The sequence below is a fragment of the Furipterus horrens genome, unplaced genomic scaffold (genome assembly GCF_987537825.1).
Source record: "Furipterus horrens unplaced genomic scaffold, mFurHor1.1.pri manual_scaffold_1, whole genome shotgun sequence".
NCBI classification, from domain to species: Eukaryota; Metazoa; Chordata; class Mammalia; order Chiroptera; family Furipteridae; genus Furipterus; species Furipterus horrens.
In genome coordinates, this window is record NW_028327171.1 from 196,432,119 (window position 1) to 196,452,660 (window position 20,542).

General features: G+C 38.6%; 1 protein-coding gene across 1 annotated transcript in view; it reads left to right on the forward strand.

The window, feature by feature from the left end:
- The first annotated feature begins 1,229 nt into the window (after nt 1–1,229).
- Nucleotides 1,230–20,542, forward strand: part of PIKFYVE (phosphoinositide kinase, FYVE-type zinc finger containing) — a 74,487-nt gene continuing 55,174 nt past the window's right edge. The window contains exons 1-8 of the mRNA XM_090283036.1: nt 1,230–1,344; nt 5,995–6,178; nt 7,566–7,718; nt 8,067–8,102; nt 11,082–11,200; nt 11,912–12,083; nt 13,879–14,086; nt 16,122–16,211. Of these exons, the coding sequence (XP_090139162.1) occupies nt 6,004–6,178; nt 7,566–7,718; nt 8,067–8,102; nt 11,082–11,200; nt 11,912–12,083; nt 13,879–14,086; nt 16,122–16,211 (953 nt within the window). The 5' untranslated portion in view covers nt 1,230–1,344; nt 5,995–6,003. The remainder of the gene's footprint in view (nt 1,345–5,994; nt 6,179–7,565; nt 7,719–8,066; nt 8,103–11,081; nt 11,201–11,911; nt 12,084–13,878; nt 14,087–16,121; nt 16,212–20,542) is intronic.

Below are 20,542 nucleotides of genomic sequence, written 5' to 3' on the forward strand. Positions count from 1 at the left end.
TTAAAGGAAGACAGAAACTTGAGCATGATTATGAGATGAGGAGGAAGAGTTATTGGAAAAGGTGAGGTTGAAAATATGGTACAAGCTCCCAGGAGCGATAGGGTGTGGATGGGAGCTGGTAGGAGAGGCTGCTTTCTCCCAGAGTTGAAGGTGAAAGATTAAGGGGGCGGGAGAAAGCAAAAGGGGGAAAACCTCTGATATTGGATAAAAAGTAAAATGAAGAGACACATACATCTTTTTCATTGGTGGGTATAGGATAGTTAATAATGAACAGTTCCAGCACATAATGATGGTATGGAGGAAATAAGGCATCAGCGCTGTGTTCTCTGGTCTTGTGCTCAGGCAGCTGTGCCCTGAGGGGTCTGGAAAAGGACATACAGTACTCTGACATTTCAAAGGCATATCTTAGATGAGAACACACACTAGACAGGCTTGCTTAAGGTAAAGATTAACCTTTGTGAAGGAAACTACAGGCCCAGGACTTGAGTCCGCCATTAGGAATTTTTATGTTCAGAACATCCTGTGTGGTTACTTTCAATCTCTGAGTTTGTAAGGCCCTCCGTGCTGGCCTCCCCGGAGCTTGTCAGGTTTAGTATGTGGCCCCTTTTTCCTCCAGAGAGCTAACATTGCTTGCTCTGGGTTAGAAACTGTGCCAAATGCTTTACATGCAATTCTTAATCCTCACAAAACTGTTACGTGGGTACCATTATTAGCCCCATTTTACAGATAAGAGGCCTGGGGCCTAAAGAAATTAGTAATTCGTTTAAGGTCACATGGCTAGTTATTGGCACAGTCACCCAAGTATAACAGTCTTGGCTAAAGATATAAGTACTCTATATTGCACAAGTGAATGTCAGTCCAGAGAACACTGGACGCAGTTACATATAATGAGTGCCCACATCATCGAACACATACGGTAGCTGCCGGCCAGCCTGCACCCGGCTGGTGACCCCCGCACGCCTGATGCTCACGCGCGCAGTCCTCTTGGCTTGTAGGAAGGCTGAGGCGGCCTGATCTTGGCCAAATCGTCAGGGACGACTCTATCTGGGCTGGATTCCCTCGGCCTGAACATCTGATTCGAGTGTCGTGCTGGCCGGCGGAGAGGGCGGAGTCGGCGGCCTGAAAAGTTACGGATTGGAGGAGAGGAGAAACAGAGGGCGGGGTCTTGGGGGGTTGTGGGGAAGCGAGAAGCCACATCAACCTTGTGAACTGCTTTGCTTCCGCCCGCATCTGTCGTTGACCGGTGTCCCCCGGCTCTGCTCTCCGAAGCTGGCTTCTTGCGCCTCAACCGGGTGAAGCGGCGGCTGGTGGGGAGGGGTCTGCGGACCCGGGCCAGAGTTGCAGGTAAGGGCAGCGGCCTGGCGCGCCTCCTGCTGGGACTGAGAGTGCGGACGAAGGCCGGTTTGGGGAGCTCTGGAGCCGGAGCGAAGGGGAAGTCTAAAAGGAAAGAGCTGTGGCTCCCCAACCGTGGTTGGGCCAGGAAGGGCAGAGGACCTGTGCCCGCTGCTAGCTGGCTCCCCTGATGCTGCCGATGCCCCTTCTGCGAATGTGGAAGGGAGCCGGGCGGGGCTGTTCTTGAAGAGGTTTCCTCGGAAACATTCGTAGTTCTCTCGTCCTGGTGCCCCTCACTCACTTTGGAGGTGCACAGTCCATTTACTGTACTTACTCCCCTCTCTGGTGAATTAACTCTGATCTGTGTGTCAGAGATGCATCGTAGGCTGGAAAAGAAAGTTCTTGAGCTACAGAAACGATGGCAGTAGTGGGGTTTCAAATATGTAGATACCTCCTTAAGCACTTGCTTCTGCTGGTTGAGGCTATTCTATTTCTGTCTATGTCTTAAGAGGAGGAGACTGGTTTCCCAGTTAGTATTTTCCCTTTGCTTAGAATGCTCCCAGCAAGAGAGTAAGACTGGAATGTGATGGATATTTTCAAGGAATTGAGGTCTTCTATCTGATATAGAGGTTATTCATAAGACAGTACAGAAATATGAGAAATGCTAGAACTTGGTGGAAAGCAGTTATTTTTGTTTATCTGTGTGTGTATATGTTAAATAATCATGTATTGATTCAGTGCATACTCTGTTAAATTAGTATGTTGAGGACAGTACGGGTAGTTGCTTGGTATATTGCACTGGTGACTTCTTTGAATCTTATTTCTGGTTTATTTGAATCTCATTTTCTGCCACTCCAAGAATTCTCACTCCATCAGGATTCTTACAAAAAATAATAGCTTAGTTGGGTTTGAGTTTGTGGCAAGGATTGAGCAGGTCTCTTCTAGAGCAAAACTACTTTCCTCTTTTCCTTTTTGGAAGAGTAATACGGATCACATTAAGGTTTTCCTTTAGTGTTTCTGTTTAGCATGTTGATCAAAAAGTTGAATGACAACAATAAAATCTTTGTTGATGAAAACTAACATTTCTAGTATCCAGCTGCCCTGCATTATTAGGTGTGTTTTGAGTATTGTTCAAAAACTACTTAGAAAGGACTTGACTGATATTTGGATTTTTTTCATCTGCAGAAATTTTGATATTGGCTGGCAGATCGGGTTTATTTTCTACATTTTAATACCCAATTAGCTTTCTAATTGGCTTAAGCGACAAGATAGTGTGAAGTCGGCCTGTATATAATAAATAGCAGCTTTCAAGTGAGAAGACGAAAGAAAGTATTGGTGATAATCAGAGGTCTTTGGAGGAGTAGGTAAATACTTTAATTATCAGGTAGGGAAGAGTCTTATTAATTTATATATTAATTTATATGAAGCTGCCAGGAGTAAGTTATAAGGTAGTGATTTGTAAGATTAATTATGTGGTCGTGTTTGTTCTTCAGAGACTACATTTGCTGAGTATTTTCATGGTACTATTTTTATCTTTACATCTACATAGCCTGATAAAAGTTTTGTATGTGTATGTACTTTAAAGTAATGCTAAGACTCTTTAGGCAGATTGCTAACTCAGCTTCTGATGTTACTTTTGTCAAAGTAGAATGAATGTAGGCTGATTTCCAAGGCCTGAGGGTTATTGCTATCACATTATTCTTTCTCTCCAGTGCTCCCCAACCTTTTCACTTTTTGGAGTTTACATTTGATTAGTTCCCAGCTAACTTCCTATCCCTTTATGCTAGAATATGAATTGTCACAACACTTTGGAAGGATTGTTGACTACCCTCCCTAGTAGAAGATGATGTTAGAGACCTTCCTTCCCTCTGTGCTTCCTCCTTTTCTCTCCCTTCCCCCTCTTCTTCCTTTTCTCCTTCCTCTTCTTCTTCCTCCTTTCCTTTTCCCCTCCCTCCATTGCAATAAACATTTACTGCCAAAATTCCGTTCAAGTCAGTTCTTTCATTTCTACTTTAGTTTATTAAGTAAGTTATTAGTCAGGCAACATCTTGAGTAGTTAGAATTTAGATAGGCTAGAATTGGAGGTTTGTGAAGAGCTACAAAACTAATTTTGCTCTAAATAAGAATTCTGGGGTGAAACTTGGGATTTAGTTACAGCTCTACCACTGACAAGTTGTGTGACTCTCAAGAAAGTTGTTGTTGTTTTAGGTTCAGTGTAAATCGGTTCCCTCAAAGATAAAATATAGTAATAAGGTCAGTTCTGTGTACCTTTCAGAATTTTTGTAAAAATTAAATGAGATGGTAGATATGATTTTGAAAGTGAAAACATTTTATAAGCATATAACGTCTCTCTGTTAAGTATAAATTAGATTACAAACTATAGCACTTTAATAACTAGAGTATATGCACAGTTCATGGTTCTCCTCAATATGGCGGAAAATAGACATCTTGTCTATAACTTCCATATGGTGATGTGGTTGCCTTTACTGCTTTCGTTTAATTATTAATTTTGGTTATTTATTTTTAAAAAACCCTTTAAGATCGTCATTTTTTTTTTTAATGAACTCTGAACTTTTTATTGGCCTCCTGCCCCGCAAAAAGATCCCCTACTTCTGCTGCCTTTAACGCCTCAAAACTTTGCTGTCGTTGACCTTAGACACCACTTTGCCGTCCACAATCCTGCGGGTGGTGGTTTTTTGGATGGTTTGTAAGGAGTGGCTGTTGTCCAGGGCGTCAACAAGATCGAAGTCCTCCCCTTCTTCCAGTAGTCAGCGGTAGGTGGCAATCAGCCTCCCGCTTGACCTTGATGTTCAGCAGGGCCTCATACTCCTGTGCCTGGCGCTGCCCCTCTGCCCGGGTCCGGGCCAGCTCTGACTCCAGGTGCAGCAGGATCCCATGAGCTGCTCCATCTGCATGGCATAGCGCATCTCCACCTCCCTCAGGCTGTGCTCCAAACTGGCCTTCAGATTTCTCCTTGAGTCCAGGTCAGTCTCCAAGGACTGGACCGTATGTCTCAACTCCGTGAGTGTCATCTCAGCAGCTCCTGTCCCAGCGGTCTGTGAGGTGACCACTGTGGTGTTCTCCTCAATCTGATGGGACCAGTACTTGTCTAGCTCCTCTCGGTTCTTCTGAGCCAGCTCGTCATACTGGGCCCGGATGTCCGCCATGGTTTTGCTGAGGTCCTGAGATTTGGGGGCATCCAACTTCACAGTCAGCCCGGAGTTGGCAATCTGGTTTTGTAGACCGTTTACTTCTTCCTCATGGTTCTTCATGAAGAGCAGCTCCCCCGTGAGAGTCTCAATCTCCATCTCCAGCTGCAGCTGAGTGATGTTGGTGTCATCAATGACCTTTTGGAGCCCATTGATGTCATTCTCCACAGACTGGCACATGGCCAGCTCCGTCTCATACTTGACTCTGAAGTCATCAGCAGCAAGACGGGCACTGTCAATCTGCAGAACGATGCGGGCATTGTCCACAGAATTTGCAAAGATCTGAGCCCTCAGGTCCTCGATGATCTTGAAATAATGCGCCCAGTCTCTGACCTGGGGTCCCTTCCTCTCTAGGTGTTCCCGGATTTTGCTCTCCAGTCTCCGATTCTCAGCCTCCAGGCTTCTCACCCTCTCCAGGTAGGAGGCCAGGCAGTCATTCAGGCACTGCATAGTCTCTTTCTTGCTCTGGATGCCCCCTGCACCTGCCAGACCCCCGGCCATCCCTGCAGCTAGGCCCCCGGATCCCCAGCTGCCCCGCACGCTGGTGGAGTGGGACACCGAGATCCGGGAGCCCGAGCCCCCGGCGCCTGCACAGACGCCGGCCGCGCTGCTGGCCGGCCGGACCCGGTGGCTGGGAGACTGCACGGAGCCCAGGCTCCGGTAGTTTGTGGAGAAGCTGGAGCGTGTGCTGAAGCTCATGTTGCTCAGGGAGAAAGGCGAGAAGCCGAGACTCAGGTTGAAGCTGCAGTCTAAGATCGTCATTTTAATGTCTATATGAGACTAGGCTTAAAGGGAGAAAAACTAGGTTCACATGCCTGGGAGGAAGGGGATGGGGAACAGCTTGTGCGTGGATTTGGATTGTTCCCAAGGTGTTGAGGCATAGCTTGAGGTAATTTTTGAGGTTATTGTATAAGTGTCATTAAGAGATGACTGTTTCATTGTCTTTTCTTGGAACTATAGACCTTTTATATTTTTTAAAAGAAAAAATTAAAGTGAGTAAAACAGCATTGAGGAACTTATGTGCTTGTATAAAACCAGTTTCCCCCCATAACTTTAAAAAGCTATTGACAATCTTTTTCCAAAAACATCTTAAAATGAGAAAGATATGAACTATGCAAAAATGCATTTTTTTTCTTTTTACCTGTTCACATTTATGCCCTACGTGCAATTTTTAAATAATTTGGTATTTTCTGTAATTTGAGTAGCAATGTTGAAAATTAGATTGGCTACATAATCATGGTTGTAGATGGTGGAGACTTGCTTATGATCCAGCCTGCAGAGTTTTCAAGCCTTAATTTCATGTATATACTAAACTAGATTTATTTACTGTTTGGTTTTCATAGGTATGAATTTTTGGAGTCAGGATTTCAGATATTTAGGGATGCTCTTCGGTATTATCATTTGAGTTTCCTGAGGAACTTTGTGTCTTATGCTTATTTCTTTTGTTCTTTAGACTCATGAAATGGCCACAGATGATAAGACTTCCCCAACACTGGACTCTGCTAATGATTTGCCTCGATCTCCTACTACTAGTCCCTCTCATCTCACTCACTTTAAACCTTTGACTCCTGATCAGGACGAACCTCCTTTTAAATCAGCATATAGTTCTTTTGTAAATCTCTTTCGGTTTAACAAAGGTAAGACTTAATTCTTAGAGATCAGAGAACCTACAGTTTTGATTCTCTGAAAGTCTCTTGTGGAGGTTTCATGTTGTGTCTTTGCAAGAAAGTAATTTACTAACAAGGAGAGAACTTTAATCATAGGTCACTGGGGTTTACTGCTTAAGAAGAGAAAGCCAGAATTTTCACTGTAATCTTATTAATTGTTGGTAATTGAAGATCTGAATAAATGTTAAAAAGAGGTCCTTTTCTAAAATGCACCCCCCCCCCCCACTTCAGTCTATTTCAACTTCTTAGGTTCACAGAATGGACTTTGTTCTGTTAGGGGTTAATAGCCAAAAGAGTTTAATTAAAGCAGTGAAACTAAAAGGATCAGCATATGGGAGAAGAAGTTCATATTTTTAAAAAATAGAAACTATCTTCAGGCCTGTTGTTGACTTAAACCCATTAGGTAAGATATAAATACTATAATATTGTCAAATTAAAATATTTAAAGTGAGCTCTTTTTAAGTAATTATTTTTTACCTGGAAGAAACATTAAGAAATCATGGCCTACATCCTTTGCTTTATATTTGGCTGTGTTATTTGAAATGAGCCAGAAAATAATCCCTTTTGTTGTAAGGAATTTGGGAGTTAATAGTTTAAGTAAAAATTTAAATAGTATTAACTGACTTTTATCAATAGTCATGTTTCAAGCTCTGTAAAAAAATGTTGGTTTCTTTTTAAAACGATTTATTAAACAAAACAACCTTATTGTTTATTCTAAAACTATTAGAATAGTTTTAGATTTACAGCAAAATTGGGAAAATAGGACAGAGACTTCTCATATACTCCACACCCAGTTTCTTCTATCATTAACATCGTACATTACTATGGTACCTTTATTACGATTAATGAATGAACCATTATTGATATACTAGTTAAAAGTATTTATTTTATTTATATTTCTTTTGTTTTTACCTAATGTCCTTTTTGTATTCCAAGATCCCACTCAGGAGACCACATTATAACTAGTCACTGTAAGATGACGAGTCTTTTTATTTAGCAAATGTTTATTGATCACCTATTATGAGCTGGGTACTATTTTAATAGTACAAGGAACCTATCCTAAAAACAAAACAGACCCCGTCAAAAAACTATGCCTTTGTTTGAAGCTTGCATTCTATTTCCTTTAGTACGCTGAAGGTATTTCTAATGAAAAGTAAAACAAACTGAAGATCACATATACTAAGGATCTGATTATTGGCCTATAATTTGGCCAACTTTGAAATTTTTTATAACTCTAATTTTTAATTATGCATGTAATACATGTATACATTTCTTCCTGACAGATTTCATCTACTTCCCTCCCTTTGCTGAACTCTGATACTTATTTTTTCAAATGCCAAACTTTCCTTTGTGACAGAGAGAGCAGAAGGAGGCCAGGGAGAACAGCAGCCTCTCAGTGGAAATTGGACCAGCCCTCAGCTCCCTTCAAGAGCACAGTCTGTGAGGTCACCTACACCCTATAAAAAACAGCTTAATGAGGGACTTCAGCGGCGATCTTCAACAGTATTAGGTAAGACAGTGTTCTTATTTCATTCCTGTCTGTGTATAGTTTTTTTCACAGTCGTTTTTCAGGTTGTTTATTGACTTACTGACTTAACTTTTATGCTGATTGGAATAGTCAGGTGCTTTTCAGAATTAATGAAACTGTTGCCTAGATAGTGAGAGAAGTTGTAGATACCTAAACAAAAATACCTTTTTTTTAATTACATTTTTTATTGTTGTTCTATTACACTTGTCCCAGTATTTCCCCTGCTGCTCTCCACTATCGAAAAAAAATTTCTTTAATGTATTAAACTTTAATTTAGGCAGGCAGAAATCTCTTGACTGTTTTTTGATTAATTACTTGCTTGGGTTTCAGCAGAGAACAATTTACAACATCCCCAGGAGGACACAGGTTAGTTTCAACTTTGTGAATGAATCCTGCATCTATTCATGGGATGGCTAGGGTAAACACTACTTGGCATTTTAGATAATCATGACTCAGCATTTTTCATAACCATGCCGGCCTTTTTCCGTAACCATGACCCAGCATTTCTAGACAATCGTGACCTAGCATTTTCATAACAGTGAATCAGCATTTTTCCCCATAAGCATAACTCAGCATTTTTCATGACCATGACTTGGCATTTTCTATAAGCATGGTTCGTCATTTCACATAACCATGACAGCATTTTTCATAACCATGACTTGGCTTTTTAAGTATATTTTATTGATTATGCTGTCACCATTGTCTCAATTTTTTTTCCCTTTGCTCCCCTCCACCCTTTCCTCCAGCAATCCCCCTTAGTTCATGTCCATGGAACATGCATGTAAATTCTTTGACTTTACCCTTTCCTATACTATTTTTAATATCCCCCTGTCTTATTTTGTACCTACCAATCATGCTTCTTGATCCCTGAATCATTTCCCCATTTCTCTCCCCGCCGGCCCCCAGCTGGTAACCTTCCAAATGATCCCTGTACCTATGATTCTGTTCCTATTCTGGTTGTTTGCTTAGGTTTTTTTTTCTAGATTATATTGTTGATAGTTGTGAGTTGTTATTTTAATGTTCATAGTTTTGATCTTCTTTTTCTTAAATAAGTCCCTTTGACATTTTATATAATAAGAACTTGGTGAGGATGAACTCCTTTAGCTTTACCTTGTTTGGGAAGCACTCTATCTGCCCTTCCATTTTAAACAATAGTTTTGCTGGATAGAGTAATCTTGATTGTAGGTCCTTGCTTTTCATCACTTTGAATACTTCTTGCCAGTCCCTTCCCTTCTTGCCTGCAAAGTTTCTTTGAGAAATCAGATGATAGTCTTATAGGGACTCCTTTGTAGGTAACTCTCTGCTTTTACTTGCTGCTTTTAAGATTCTCTTTTTATCTTTAACCTTTGGCATTTTAATTATGATGTGTCTTGTTGTGGTCCTCTTTGGGTCTAGCTTGTTTGGGATACTGTGCTTTCTGGACTTGTATATTTATATCCTTTGCCAAATTAGGGAAGTTTTCCTTCATTATTTTTTCACATAAGTTTTCAATTTCTTGCTCTTTCTTTTCTCCTTCTGGCACCCCTATGATTCAGATATTAGGATGTTTAAAGTTGTTCCAGAGTTTTCTAAGCCTTTCCTCATTTTTTTTCAATTCTTGTTTTTTCATTTGCACTGGTTATCTGTTTATTTCTTCCTTATGTCCCAAATCATTGATTTGAACCCTGGTTTCCTTCCCTTCATCATTGGTTTTATGTGGATTTACTTTTTTCACTTAGCATAGCCTTTACTTCTTCCCTTATGCGTTTGCCGTACTCTTGCATGTGTCAAGTCTGTGAGCAATGTTATCACCAGTGTTTTGAGCTCTGCATCTGTTAGGTTGGCTATCTCCTTGTCGCTTAGTTCACCCACTAGAGAACCTTGATCTGCTCCCTCTTTTGGCGCATACTTCTCGTCTCCTCAACTTGACATGCTCCTGTGTTTTCTCTCTGTGTCTTTGGTAGAGCTGTCACACTTGTTATGTATAAGAGGTGGAGCCTTAGGTATCCGTCAGTGCTGGGTGATGCGTTTTACCGTCTTGTGACACCATATGTGGGGGAGGGTTCTGAGAGGTAACAATGTTGCCTGCTCACCACTCACCCCTTTTCCAGGCACTTCTCCCATTTTCCGTATGGGACTGGCACCACTGTAGCTGTTGCGCTGGTTGTGGTTCCTGGAGTGGGTGAGTTTGCAGATGTTCTAGGACCGTGGGGGCCCTCTAAACAAATGGACTCTGCTGAGAGACCAGCGGTTTCTTCCCCAGCCCCAACCCCCACTGATTTTCACAGTCAGAGACAATGAGGCTTTATTTTCCCTGGTGCTGGAGCTGTGAGGTGTGTGGTCTGGTCTAGGGCTGGGATCACTACCTAGGTGTCCTTTCAGGCTTTTATAATGTGTGACTGAGCTTTCTGCTGGCCGACCACAGCCACTGACTTGCTCCTACCGCCACCGCCTCCACAGTGTGTCCTTTCCGCCCTGGCTCTGCTCCTCCTACCTGGATGAGTACTACTTCTTTATATCTTTGTTGGACTTCCATGCATTTGATTTTCTGGTAGTTCTTGTTGTTTTTAGTTTTGAGGTAGATGTATTCCATCTTATGGTTGTGGAGGGAGGTGACGCGTGTCTGCCTATGTCTTCATCCTGGCTAGAAGTGATTACTCAGCTTTTTTGCATGGTCACGACTAAGTATTTTTTATAACCATGACTTGGCATTTTTACATGACGATGACTTGGCATTTTTACATAATTCTGCATTTCTAGGCAATTGAGACTTGGCATTTTTCATAACCGTGTTCAGCAGTTTTAATAACCATGACTTGGCTTTTTTAAGTAACTATGACTCAGCATTTTTACATAACCATGACTTGGCGTTTCTAGGCAATCATGACTCGCATTTTTTTTCTTTTTTTTTGTGACTTGCGTTTTTATAACAATGACTTGGCATTTTTCCATAAGCATGACTCGGCATTTTTCATAACTGTAACTCCACATTTTTCTGCAAGCATGGCTTGGCATTTTCCTGTAATCATTGCTCGGCATTTTGGGCCATTTAAGCTATCCTCCTGTCCCAGGCTTCAAAACCATCAATGGTCTCAGACACTGCTTTTTTTAAGTAGTCGTTACTTGCTTTTTGAAGTAGTGTTTTATGTGATAATATAAAAACACTTTGTTGAAAGAAACACTTTCAACACTTCTTACCTTTATAAAGATTACTTTTAACTCTCAGTCCCTATCACTGACTGTGAGAACATAAGTATATGCTAACAGTAGGAGACACTGTGCATCACATATGTACTTTGTTTTGCGTAGATACTGAAATTATTAACAAGGTTCATTTTATTTTATTTTTTGGTAAATCTGACTCAGAAACAAGAAGGAAAGCAGAACCTACCTTTGGAGGTCATGACCCTCGTACAGCCGTTCAGCTTCGAAGCCTTAGCACAGTATTAAAACGCCTCAAGGAAATCATGGAGGGGAAAAGCCAGGTACGGTCTAAGGGTTTTAGAAGATTACTTATTAAGCCCTTATGTGGGGTTCATGCCATGCTCACTGAAAATGGCATAATGTCCTTGAAAGAAAGTTCAGTTAGTATTTCCTCCAGCCATGAACACTATATTTTTACACAGAGGTACATAATTTTAACTTACCACTTTCCTTCCCCTTTATAATTATATGTGTTTTTTGTGTCTGTTTAAGATGTGTATATCTAGCCCAAGGTCAGTAAATATTCTTCCATGTTTTTTTCAAAAAGCTTTATTATTTGTGTGGAGTTTAGGGGTCAAGCTTCATTTTTTTTTTCTCCATGGCTCTCCAGTTGGACTTGGCACCATTATTTTTAAATAAGATTGTCCTTCGCTGATTGCGTTATGAATCTTGTCATAAGTCCATATATATGTGTAAGAGTGCGCTACAGCTCTCTTATCTGCTCCATAGCACCATTTTTTTCTATTCTTAAACTAATACTCTGCTAGAATTATTGTAGGTTTAGAATAAGTCTTGATGGCTGGTAATGTAAGTCCTTCAGTTTTGTTCTTCAAGATTGTCTTGGTCATTTTGACTTTTGCCATTCCCATGTGAATTCTAAAAATAGCCTGTCAATTGCTGCAAAAGAAACTAAGATTTTTATTAGCATTGCGTTTGCCGTTGTATGTTCATCCGTATTTTCAAGAAGCCTTCATATGGTTTTATTGTTACAGGATAGTGACCTGAAGCAGTACTGGATGCCAGACAGCCAGTGTAAAGAGTGCTATGACTGTAGTGAGAAATTTACAACCTTCAGGCGCAGGCACCACTGCCGACTCTGTGGGCAGATCTTCTGCAGTCGTTGCTGTAATCAGGAAATCCCGGGAAAATTTATGGGCTATACAGGTAAATGCATCTTATCGACAGTTTTACAATTTTTAAAGGTCATAACTGTAAGACAGTTATAATACAGACTGATGTTAAGCCTATTTTTATTTTGGGCTTCATGAGTGAGCCATGGAGGACACAGAGGTAAGGGACACACAGCTTTGCTTTTAAGGGTTTTATAGTCAAATAACAAAGCAGATGGGGATGTTCATAAATAAGTAAAGCAACAGACAGTGTATCACAGAGGCTATCAAAAACCCCAGGGGCTTTTCATTTATTATATAAGGTGGTTAGAATAGGTTATGAGTTTATATTACTATGAGAGTTTTCATTTTACAAAATACAGATCTTCCTTGAGTATATGGCACTGTACTTTAGCAAATTGCATCTTACATTCTTTCATTAGCAATATAGAGATTTTAATTACTCGTTGAAGAAGAATAAAACTAAACAATGGTATGTGGATTTTATACGGTGGTTTGCTAATGGAAGGTGAGCAGAAGGTACCAAGATGAAAACAGTCTTAGCATCTCTCTTGTTATTTTTATTATCATGCTGACTTTCCTAAACTGCTGCAGAGTTTTAGACCTGAATTATCTTTCATCCAGATTATGGCTACAGTCTTTGAAAAGGTTTTTTTGTTGATACCATTAGTTTTTTTCTTCCTCCATCATTTTCCATACTCTAGATGGTATTCTTAATTCAGTTAAATTCTAATTTGATCATGTCAGGGTATTCCCCTGCCTGAAACCCTTTCAGAGCTTGTTGTCCTCAGGATAAAATCCTGTCATCTTAATATGGTTTGTGTGTTAGTTTGTTAGGGCTGGCTTAACAAAACATTACAAACTAAGCAAAATACTAATTTTGTTTGAAATACACGCATAATTTAATAAAACTGAGTACTGTATAATAGTCTTAAAATTAAAAAATAAAACAAAACAAAGAAATTATACTTGGTGGTAAATATGGTGAAAACAATAGTTGACGAAGAAATCTTTTTGTTGCACATCATACCAGTTTTCTGATGTTAATGCTAACAGATATAAGGTTGAATTGTTAAATAACATGCTACTTGTAAAGTTTAATTATCTTACCTTTTTTAGTGCACTAAAATATTATAGAATTGTACAAGTAATTGTTACAGAAAAACAGGGTAGAAATGAAAACATATTTGGGCAGGACTGCATCCCAAATAAAATTACATTTAGAAGTATTAAATAACCTAGTTGTTTTTTCTCTCAAGAATATTTCATGTCCATCCTAAGTTTCACTATGAAAATTTTCTTAACAGTCCCCCCCTCATATTTCATATTATTAATGAGCCCATTTTTTGTAGTTTATTCTTAAACGATGCCCCCTGTGGAGGCCACTTTTCAGGGCTTCCCAATGGAGGTCCAAAGAACATTTTTCTTCCTCCCTTTTTGCCTAGGGAAGATACGTTGTTGTTTCCTTTTGTGTTCGTTTATTTACTCTATTTAGACTTTGTTTTCTTGAACCTTCTGCCTTTTATTTCACTTTCAGAATCTTGAAAAAATACTCTTTAATCAGAGTTTTCTGTCTAGTGTTATTGAGTGAGATTTTCTTAACCTGTTATAAATAGTTGAGGTAATATGGTATACTTGGATGAATTTCTCATAATGATGGTTTTTAAAATGTATAACTGGGCTAACAAAATTATTTCACTTTTTTTTTTTGGTACTCCTTGTAGACATCCCCTTTTATTAGATTAATTATTAACTGAAAGATTTAATCCAACTATTAAGTAATATATGTCTTATCTTTTACTTAATTTCATTTTTTTCTCCCTTTCTAGGGGACCTCCGAGCTTGCACATACTGTAGAAAAATAGCTTTAAGTTATGCTCATTCCACAGACAGTAATTCCATTGGGGAAGACTTGAATGCTCTTTCAGATTCTGCTTCCTCTCTGTCTGTACTTGATCCGAGTGAACCCCGAACGCCTGTTGGGAGTAGAAAAGCCAGTCGCAATATATTTTTAGAGGATGATTTTGCCTGGCAAAGGTACTGTCACTTAAATATAATTTTATATTTGAGACATATGATAGTCTTGTGCCCTGTGAGTGCTTCTATTTAATATTTACCTTCTTTGAATTATTTCCTGCAAATTTGCCATTTTCTTCTTTCTCTTTGGCCTGCGTCCAGAAGGATCACAGAGGATGTTTATGGAGAATGATTATATTGACTAATTAAAATGTAAGCTCTACAAGAGAAAAGACTATATCTTACTTATTCCTTGTTTTATCCCTGGCACCAAGAACAGTGTATGACCTGTAATATGTTCTTGATAATATTTGTTGAACAGGCGATAGAAGTTATGGAGATTAATAATTTCTTAGAGAATGAGAATGCTCATAAAATTTGTATTCATAATATTTACAAGTGAAATTAGATTTTTTTATCCTTCTTAGAGAACAGTTCATGTTTTAACATATGTCTAACTATGCTACGCTGCCTGGTAGTGGAGAATGTTACCAACTTTTTCTTGGAAGTTTCCTGGAATTGTTTGAATTAGAATGCATGGTTCATCAGTTTCTGGTTGTTTTCTTAGTTTTTTTTTTTAATGCATAATACCAATCTGTTAAAGAGCTTGAAGTTTTAACTAACATCTTTCTGATTAGTTATATTTGTTACCCCTTAAGGAAGTGAGGAATTACTATGTAACCAATGAATTTAAACAGAAGTTAAAATGAATGGATTATAGCTACATTCCACATATAGGAACCTCAGGGACATAATGTAGAGTGGAAAAGAAAGTCACATTTATATTCGGTGATGATTCTATTTACATCATGTTCAGAAATATATGGAATGAACACACTGTCTAGGGATGCAAACATGGTAAACTTACAGAAAAGGAAGAGACTGATAAGTATAAAACTTACAATAGTAGTTTCACTGAAGGCAGGGAGGGGGATGATGGTTGGGTAGGAGAGAACTGCACTTCAGAGTCAGTGGTGATGTTCTTTTAAATTGCCCATGGTGCTTTGGTGTTTGTGGCATCATGATTTATAAATTTGAAAGACCAATTTTTTAAGTTAAAAAAAAAATCTTCATTGTGTTTTTTTTCCATTACCATTTAGTCCTCGTATACCCTCCTACCCTCAGCAAGCACCACACCGCTGTCCATGTCCACGAGTCCTTTTTCCGTTTTGGTCAGTCCGCCCACCCCCAGCCTCTCCCCCGCCACTAGCTGTCATCCGCTCTCCATCTGAGTCTCTTCCCATTTTCCTTGTAAGTTCAGTTTGTTTACTAGATTCCACATGAGAGTGAAATCATATGATATTTGCCTTTCTCTGACTGGCTTATCTCACTTAGCATGAAAAGGGTAAGGATTGTTAAGTTTTTGCTTACCTTAGTTATAATGCCTTTTAGTTGTACCTGGCCCTATTGTGTGAGCCCAGAATTGGCATTGTGATTTAATAAAAGAAAGCAAGTTTGAAAGCTTCCTGAGAGATGCAGGATAGATGTCAGTGGTGGAATAATGTTAGGTTTTGTGCTAACTGGGTAATATTCACTCTTTGTCATCATATCTCTGCAGTAGGCTCTACTGTCTTCTTTTCACAGTTGTAGATGCTGAAGTTCAGAGAGATTAAGCTATGTATCCAAGATTACACAGCTATAAGAGGTAGGGCCTGCACTTGGACTTCAGCTTGTCTGACTCTGCAGTGCCGTTCCAGTGAGTTGTGGGGGCTGAGAATAAAATATTTGAATTTAGGATTTTCCACCCCAACACCACTTTAATATTGTATTATTTATGTGAAAAGGAGTTCTGTAAGAACCCATTCAGCCAATTTATTATATTATTGGCATTTCATATACTTAATAAACTCTATTATTGGTCTGTTGGCATTTGATATACTTAAGATTAAAAACCATACTGTTTCCACCTTAATTAAAGGAAGAAAACAAAAATGACCCATGATGTCATAATTACAAGGGAAAACAATCTGCTTTTAAATGTTAAAGCATTTCATTCAAATTGGATATGTTTGTTACTGTCCCAAGTCATCTCAAGATTTTCCTTTTCTCTTTATAGTTTGATTCATCCAGACTCCTCAAATACTGCTCTTTCATCAAGACTTGTATCTGTTCAGGAGGATGCTGGGAAATCTCCTGCTCGAAATAGGTAAACTGCCAAATGAAAACACTGTATCCGTGTCTGATTTTTCTTCTTTTCCAGTAGTGAGAAGAACAAACCAATAAAAATGGGTGGGATTGATTGTTACACCCTTTCTTAGCTCTCATTTTGCTAGTCAGCTCTCACTTCTACGGTCTGAGTGGCTTTTTTCCACTATTCTCCACTGGTTTCAGATCTTGAATCTAGCTTAGCAGATGAACTTAACCTTCATAACCTATTAAAAACAAACAAAAAACTCCTCCTTTGTGCTTTACCTCTAGTTACATATATTCTCAATTATTTCTTTTCTTCTTAGCCAAATTTCTTGAAACAGTTGCCTATAATCATTTTATACCTGTACACTTCCTTCTTTTTTCAACTTACTGGATTTTATTAATGTGCACACCTCCTTACTGAAAATGCTTTCCTTTTACAAGTTTAAATGGTGAATTAAGTCATTATAAACCTGAAGAACTAGACATCTGAATCACCATGTTAACATACTTTCAACAAGTGTCATTAAGTATCTACAAACTAGGTACTTGGAATATAGCAGTCAGTCAAACAGACAAAAATTTAAAATACCAAAGAAGCATAAGAAATAAGGGTGGAGAGTAGAATATTAAATAGTGTGGTTAGTGAAGACCTGACCCAGAAGGTGACATTTGAGAAAAGACCTGAGGGTGTGAGGGAATAGTCGTGTGGACATTTTGTAGAAACAGGGAATAGCAACTTCCTGAGGGGGGACATGCCTGGGAAGGAATAACAAGGTCCTGGGTACCGGGAGTAGAGGATTCCTACAATTAATTGTAAAGGCTTTGTCATATACCCTGGGTGAGATGGGAAGCTACTGGAGAGTTAAAAGCTTTCAAAAAAAGTTTTTTTAAAGTTATTTTGAAAATAATTCAAATATTGCAAAAAGATGCAATAATAATGAAATAAATTTTCATTAAGATTCACTAAGTTACATTTTGTTTGCTTTGTTACTTTCTATGTTATATACGTGCTGCTTTTTTCTGAACTATTTGAGAGTAAGTTACAGACATCTTTTACTTTTTAAAAAATAAACTAATAAACTTTATTTTGTAGAGGAGTTTTAGATGCACAACAAAATAGAGTAGAATGTGCAGAGAGTTCTCATAAAAGCCTTTACCCCCAATACAAACAACCCCTCCCCGCTGATCAACATCCTGCACCAGAATGGTCATTTGTTACAGCTGATGAACCTATGTTGACACATCATTCTCACCAAAAGGCCATAGTTTACATACATTAGGATTCATGCTTGGTGTTGTACACTCTGTGGGTTTGGAGAAATGTATCATGAAATTTATCCACTATGGTAGTGTGGTTCAGAATAGTTTCACTGCCTTAAAAATCCTGTGTGCCCTTCTCCCAGCTCATGGCAACCACTGGCGCTCTTACTGTCCCCATAGTTCTGCCTTTTCCAAAATGTCATATAATTGGAATCATACAGTATGTGTGTATTCAGACTGGTTTCTTTTACTTAGTTATATGCATTTAAGTTTCTTTAATGTCTTTTTATAGCTTGATAGCTCATTTCTTTTTAGTGCTGACTCATTCCATCATCTGGGTGTACAACAGTTTATTTATCTGCTCACCTACTGAATGAGTTTTTGGTTGTTCCAGGTTTTGGAAATTATAAATAAGGCTGCTTTAAACATCCATGTGCAGGTTCTCATGTGGTCATGTACTCAGTTCATTTGAGTCAATACCAAGGCGTGTGATTGCTGGATTGTATGTTAAAGGGTATGATTAGTTTTATATGAAACTGCCAGACTGTTTTCCAAAGTGCCCGTATCGTTTGCATTCGCACCAGCGGTGAGGGTTCCTGTTGTCCTTCGTCCTCACTGGCGCTTGTTGTCAGCATCCCGGGTTTTGGTCAGGCTAACAGGTGTGCAGCGATACCTCATCGTTTTCATTCCTAAACTCCTAGTTATATATGAACATTTTTTTATATGCTTTCTTGCCATCTGTATATCATTTTTGGTGAAGTGTCTGTCTGGGTCTTTGGCCTTTTTAAAAATTAAGTTGTTTGTTTTCATATTGTTAAGTTTTAAGAGTTTTTAAAAATATTTTTGATAAGTCCTTTATCAGATGTGTCTTTTGAATATATTCTCTCCCAACGTGTATGGCTTATCTTCTAATTCTCTTGATGTCTTTCCACAGAGCAGTTTAAATTTTAAACAAATCCAGCTTATCAATTTTTTCTTTCTTGGATCATGCTTTCGTGTTATGTCTAAAAAGTCATTGCCATACCCAAGGTCATCTAGATTTCCCCCTATGTTATCTTCTGGGGGGTTTATAATTTTATGTATTAGGTTTTTGATCCATTTTGATTTAATTTTTGTGAAGGGTTTAAGGTCTATCTAGAATCTTTTTTTTTTTTTTTTGCATGTGGAGTCTAATTGTTTCAGCACCATTTGTTGAAAAGACATTGTCTTTGCTCCATTGTATTGCCTTTGCTCCTTTGTCAAAGTTAAGCTGACTGTACTTATGGGGGTCTATTTCTGGGCTGGCTGTTCTGTTCCATTGACCTATTTGTGTGTGCTTTCACCAACACCACACTGTCTTGGTTACTGTTGCTGAATCTTAAGTCCTAAACGTGGGTTACGTCAGCCTCCCGCTTAGTTCTCCTTCAATATTGTGTTGACTATTCTGGATCGTCTGTCTCTTCATAAAAACGTTAGGGACAATTTTTCGATATTCACAAAATAAGTTGCTGAGATTTTGATTGGGATTATATTGAGTCTATAGATCAAGTTGGGAAGAACTGACATCTTCATAATGAGTCTTCTTACCCATAAACATGAAACATCTCTCCATTTATTTAGTTTTTTAATTTCTTTCATCAGTTTTGTAGTTTTCCTTGTATGGATCCTGTACACACTTTGTTAAATGTATACCTAATTGTTTCATTTTGGAGGGGTACTAATGTAAGTGATAATGTATTTTTAATTTCAAATTTCACTTGTTCATTGCTCGTATATAGGAAAGAGATTGTCTTTTGTATATTAGCCTTGTTATCCTGCAACCTTGAAATAATTGCTTATTAGGTTTAGGAGCTTTTGTTGATTCTTTAGGATTTTTACAGAGACAACCTTATGATTGATGAACAAGTCTGTTTTTAATTCTTTTTTCCAATCTGTTTTTCTTTTGTTTTCTTCTCTTATTGCTTAGCTAGTCCTTCCGATATTTAAATTTGAAAAGCAGTGGTGCGAGGGGACATCATTGCTTTGTTTCCGATCTTGGTGGGAAAGCTTATGTTAGCTGTAGGTCTTTTTGTAGATGTTCTTTATCAAGTTGAGGAAGTTGCCTTTTATTCCTAGTTTGCTGAGAATTTTTATAATGAATGGTTATTGGATTTTGTCAAATGCTTTTTCTACATCTGTTGATATGATCACATAGTTTTTCTTTAGTCTGTTGGTGTGGTGGATTATATGGATTGATTTTCAAATGTTGAATCAGTCTTTCATACTTGGCTTAAATCTCTCTTGGTTATGTTGTGTAATTCTTTTTATACGTTGTTGGATCAGATTGCTAAGATTTTATTGAGGATTTTTGCATCTATGTTCATGAGAGATAATGATCTATAGTTTTCTTGTAACATCTTTGCCTGATAGTGCTGATCTCACAGAATAAGTTAGGAAGTATTCCCTCTCCTTTATTTTCTGAAAGAAATTGTAGAAAATTGGTATGATTTCTTTCTTAAACGTTTAGTAGAATTCCCTAGTGAACTTATTTGGCTTGGTCATGAGCCCCATCATAGAAATTTGTCATTTATACTCTAGTGTTTGTGATCTCTAGCAGTTCTTTTTGATTCCTTCTTAGAATTTTTTCTCTCTGCTTACATTATTTGTCATTTCCATGTTGTCTGTTGTTCCCATTAAAGCCCTTAGCACATAAATCAGAGTTAAAAAAAAAATTCTTCGTGTGAGAATTCCAACATTCTTGCCATCACTGATTCTGGTTCTAATGCTTGATCATTCTCTTTAAACTGTGTGTTTTGCCTTTTAGTATGCCTTAAATTTTTTTTGTTGAAAGATTGGCATGACGTACTGGGTTAAAGGAATAGCGGTACATAGGCCTTCAGAGATGTGGTGGTAAGGTCTGGAGGGAAGGGAATTGTCTCGTGATTAGGCCTCAGTCTTCTAGTGAGCCTGTGCCTGTGAACTTCACAAGTGCTTCTCACTGATTTCCCCACTAGGTGGGACAAGATGGCTGCAGCTGTTCTGCATCTTCCATGGTGTGGGTTTTTGTGAAGAGGGTAGGCCAGTTTTTTAGAAGAAGGCCCATCCATTTGGGTTTACCTAATACCT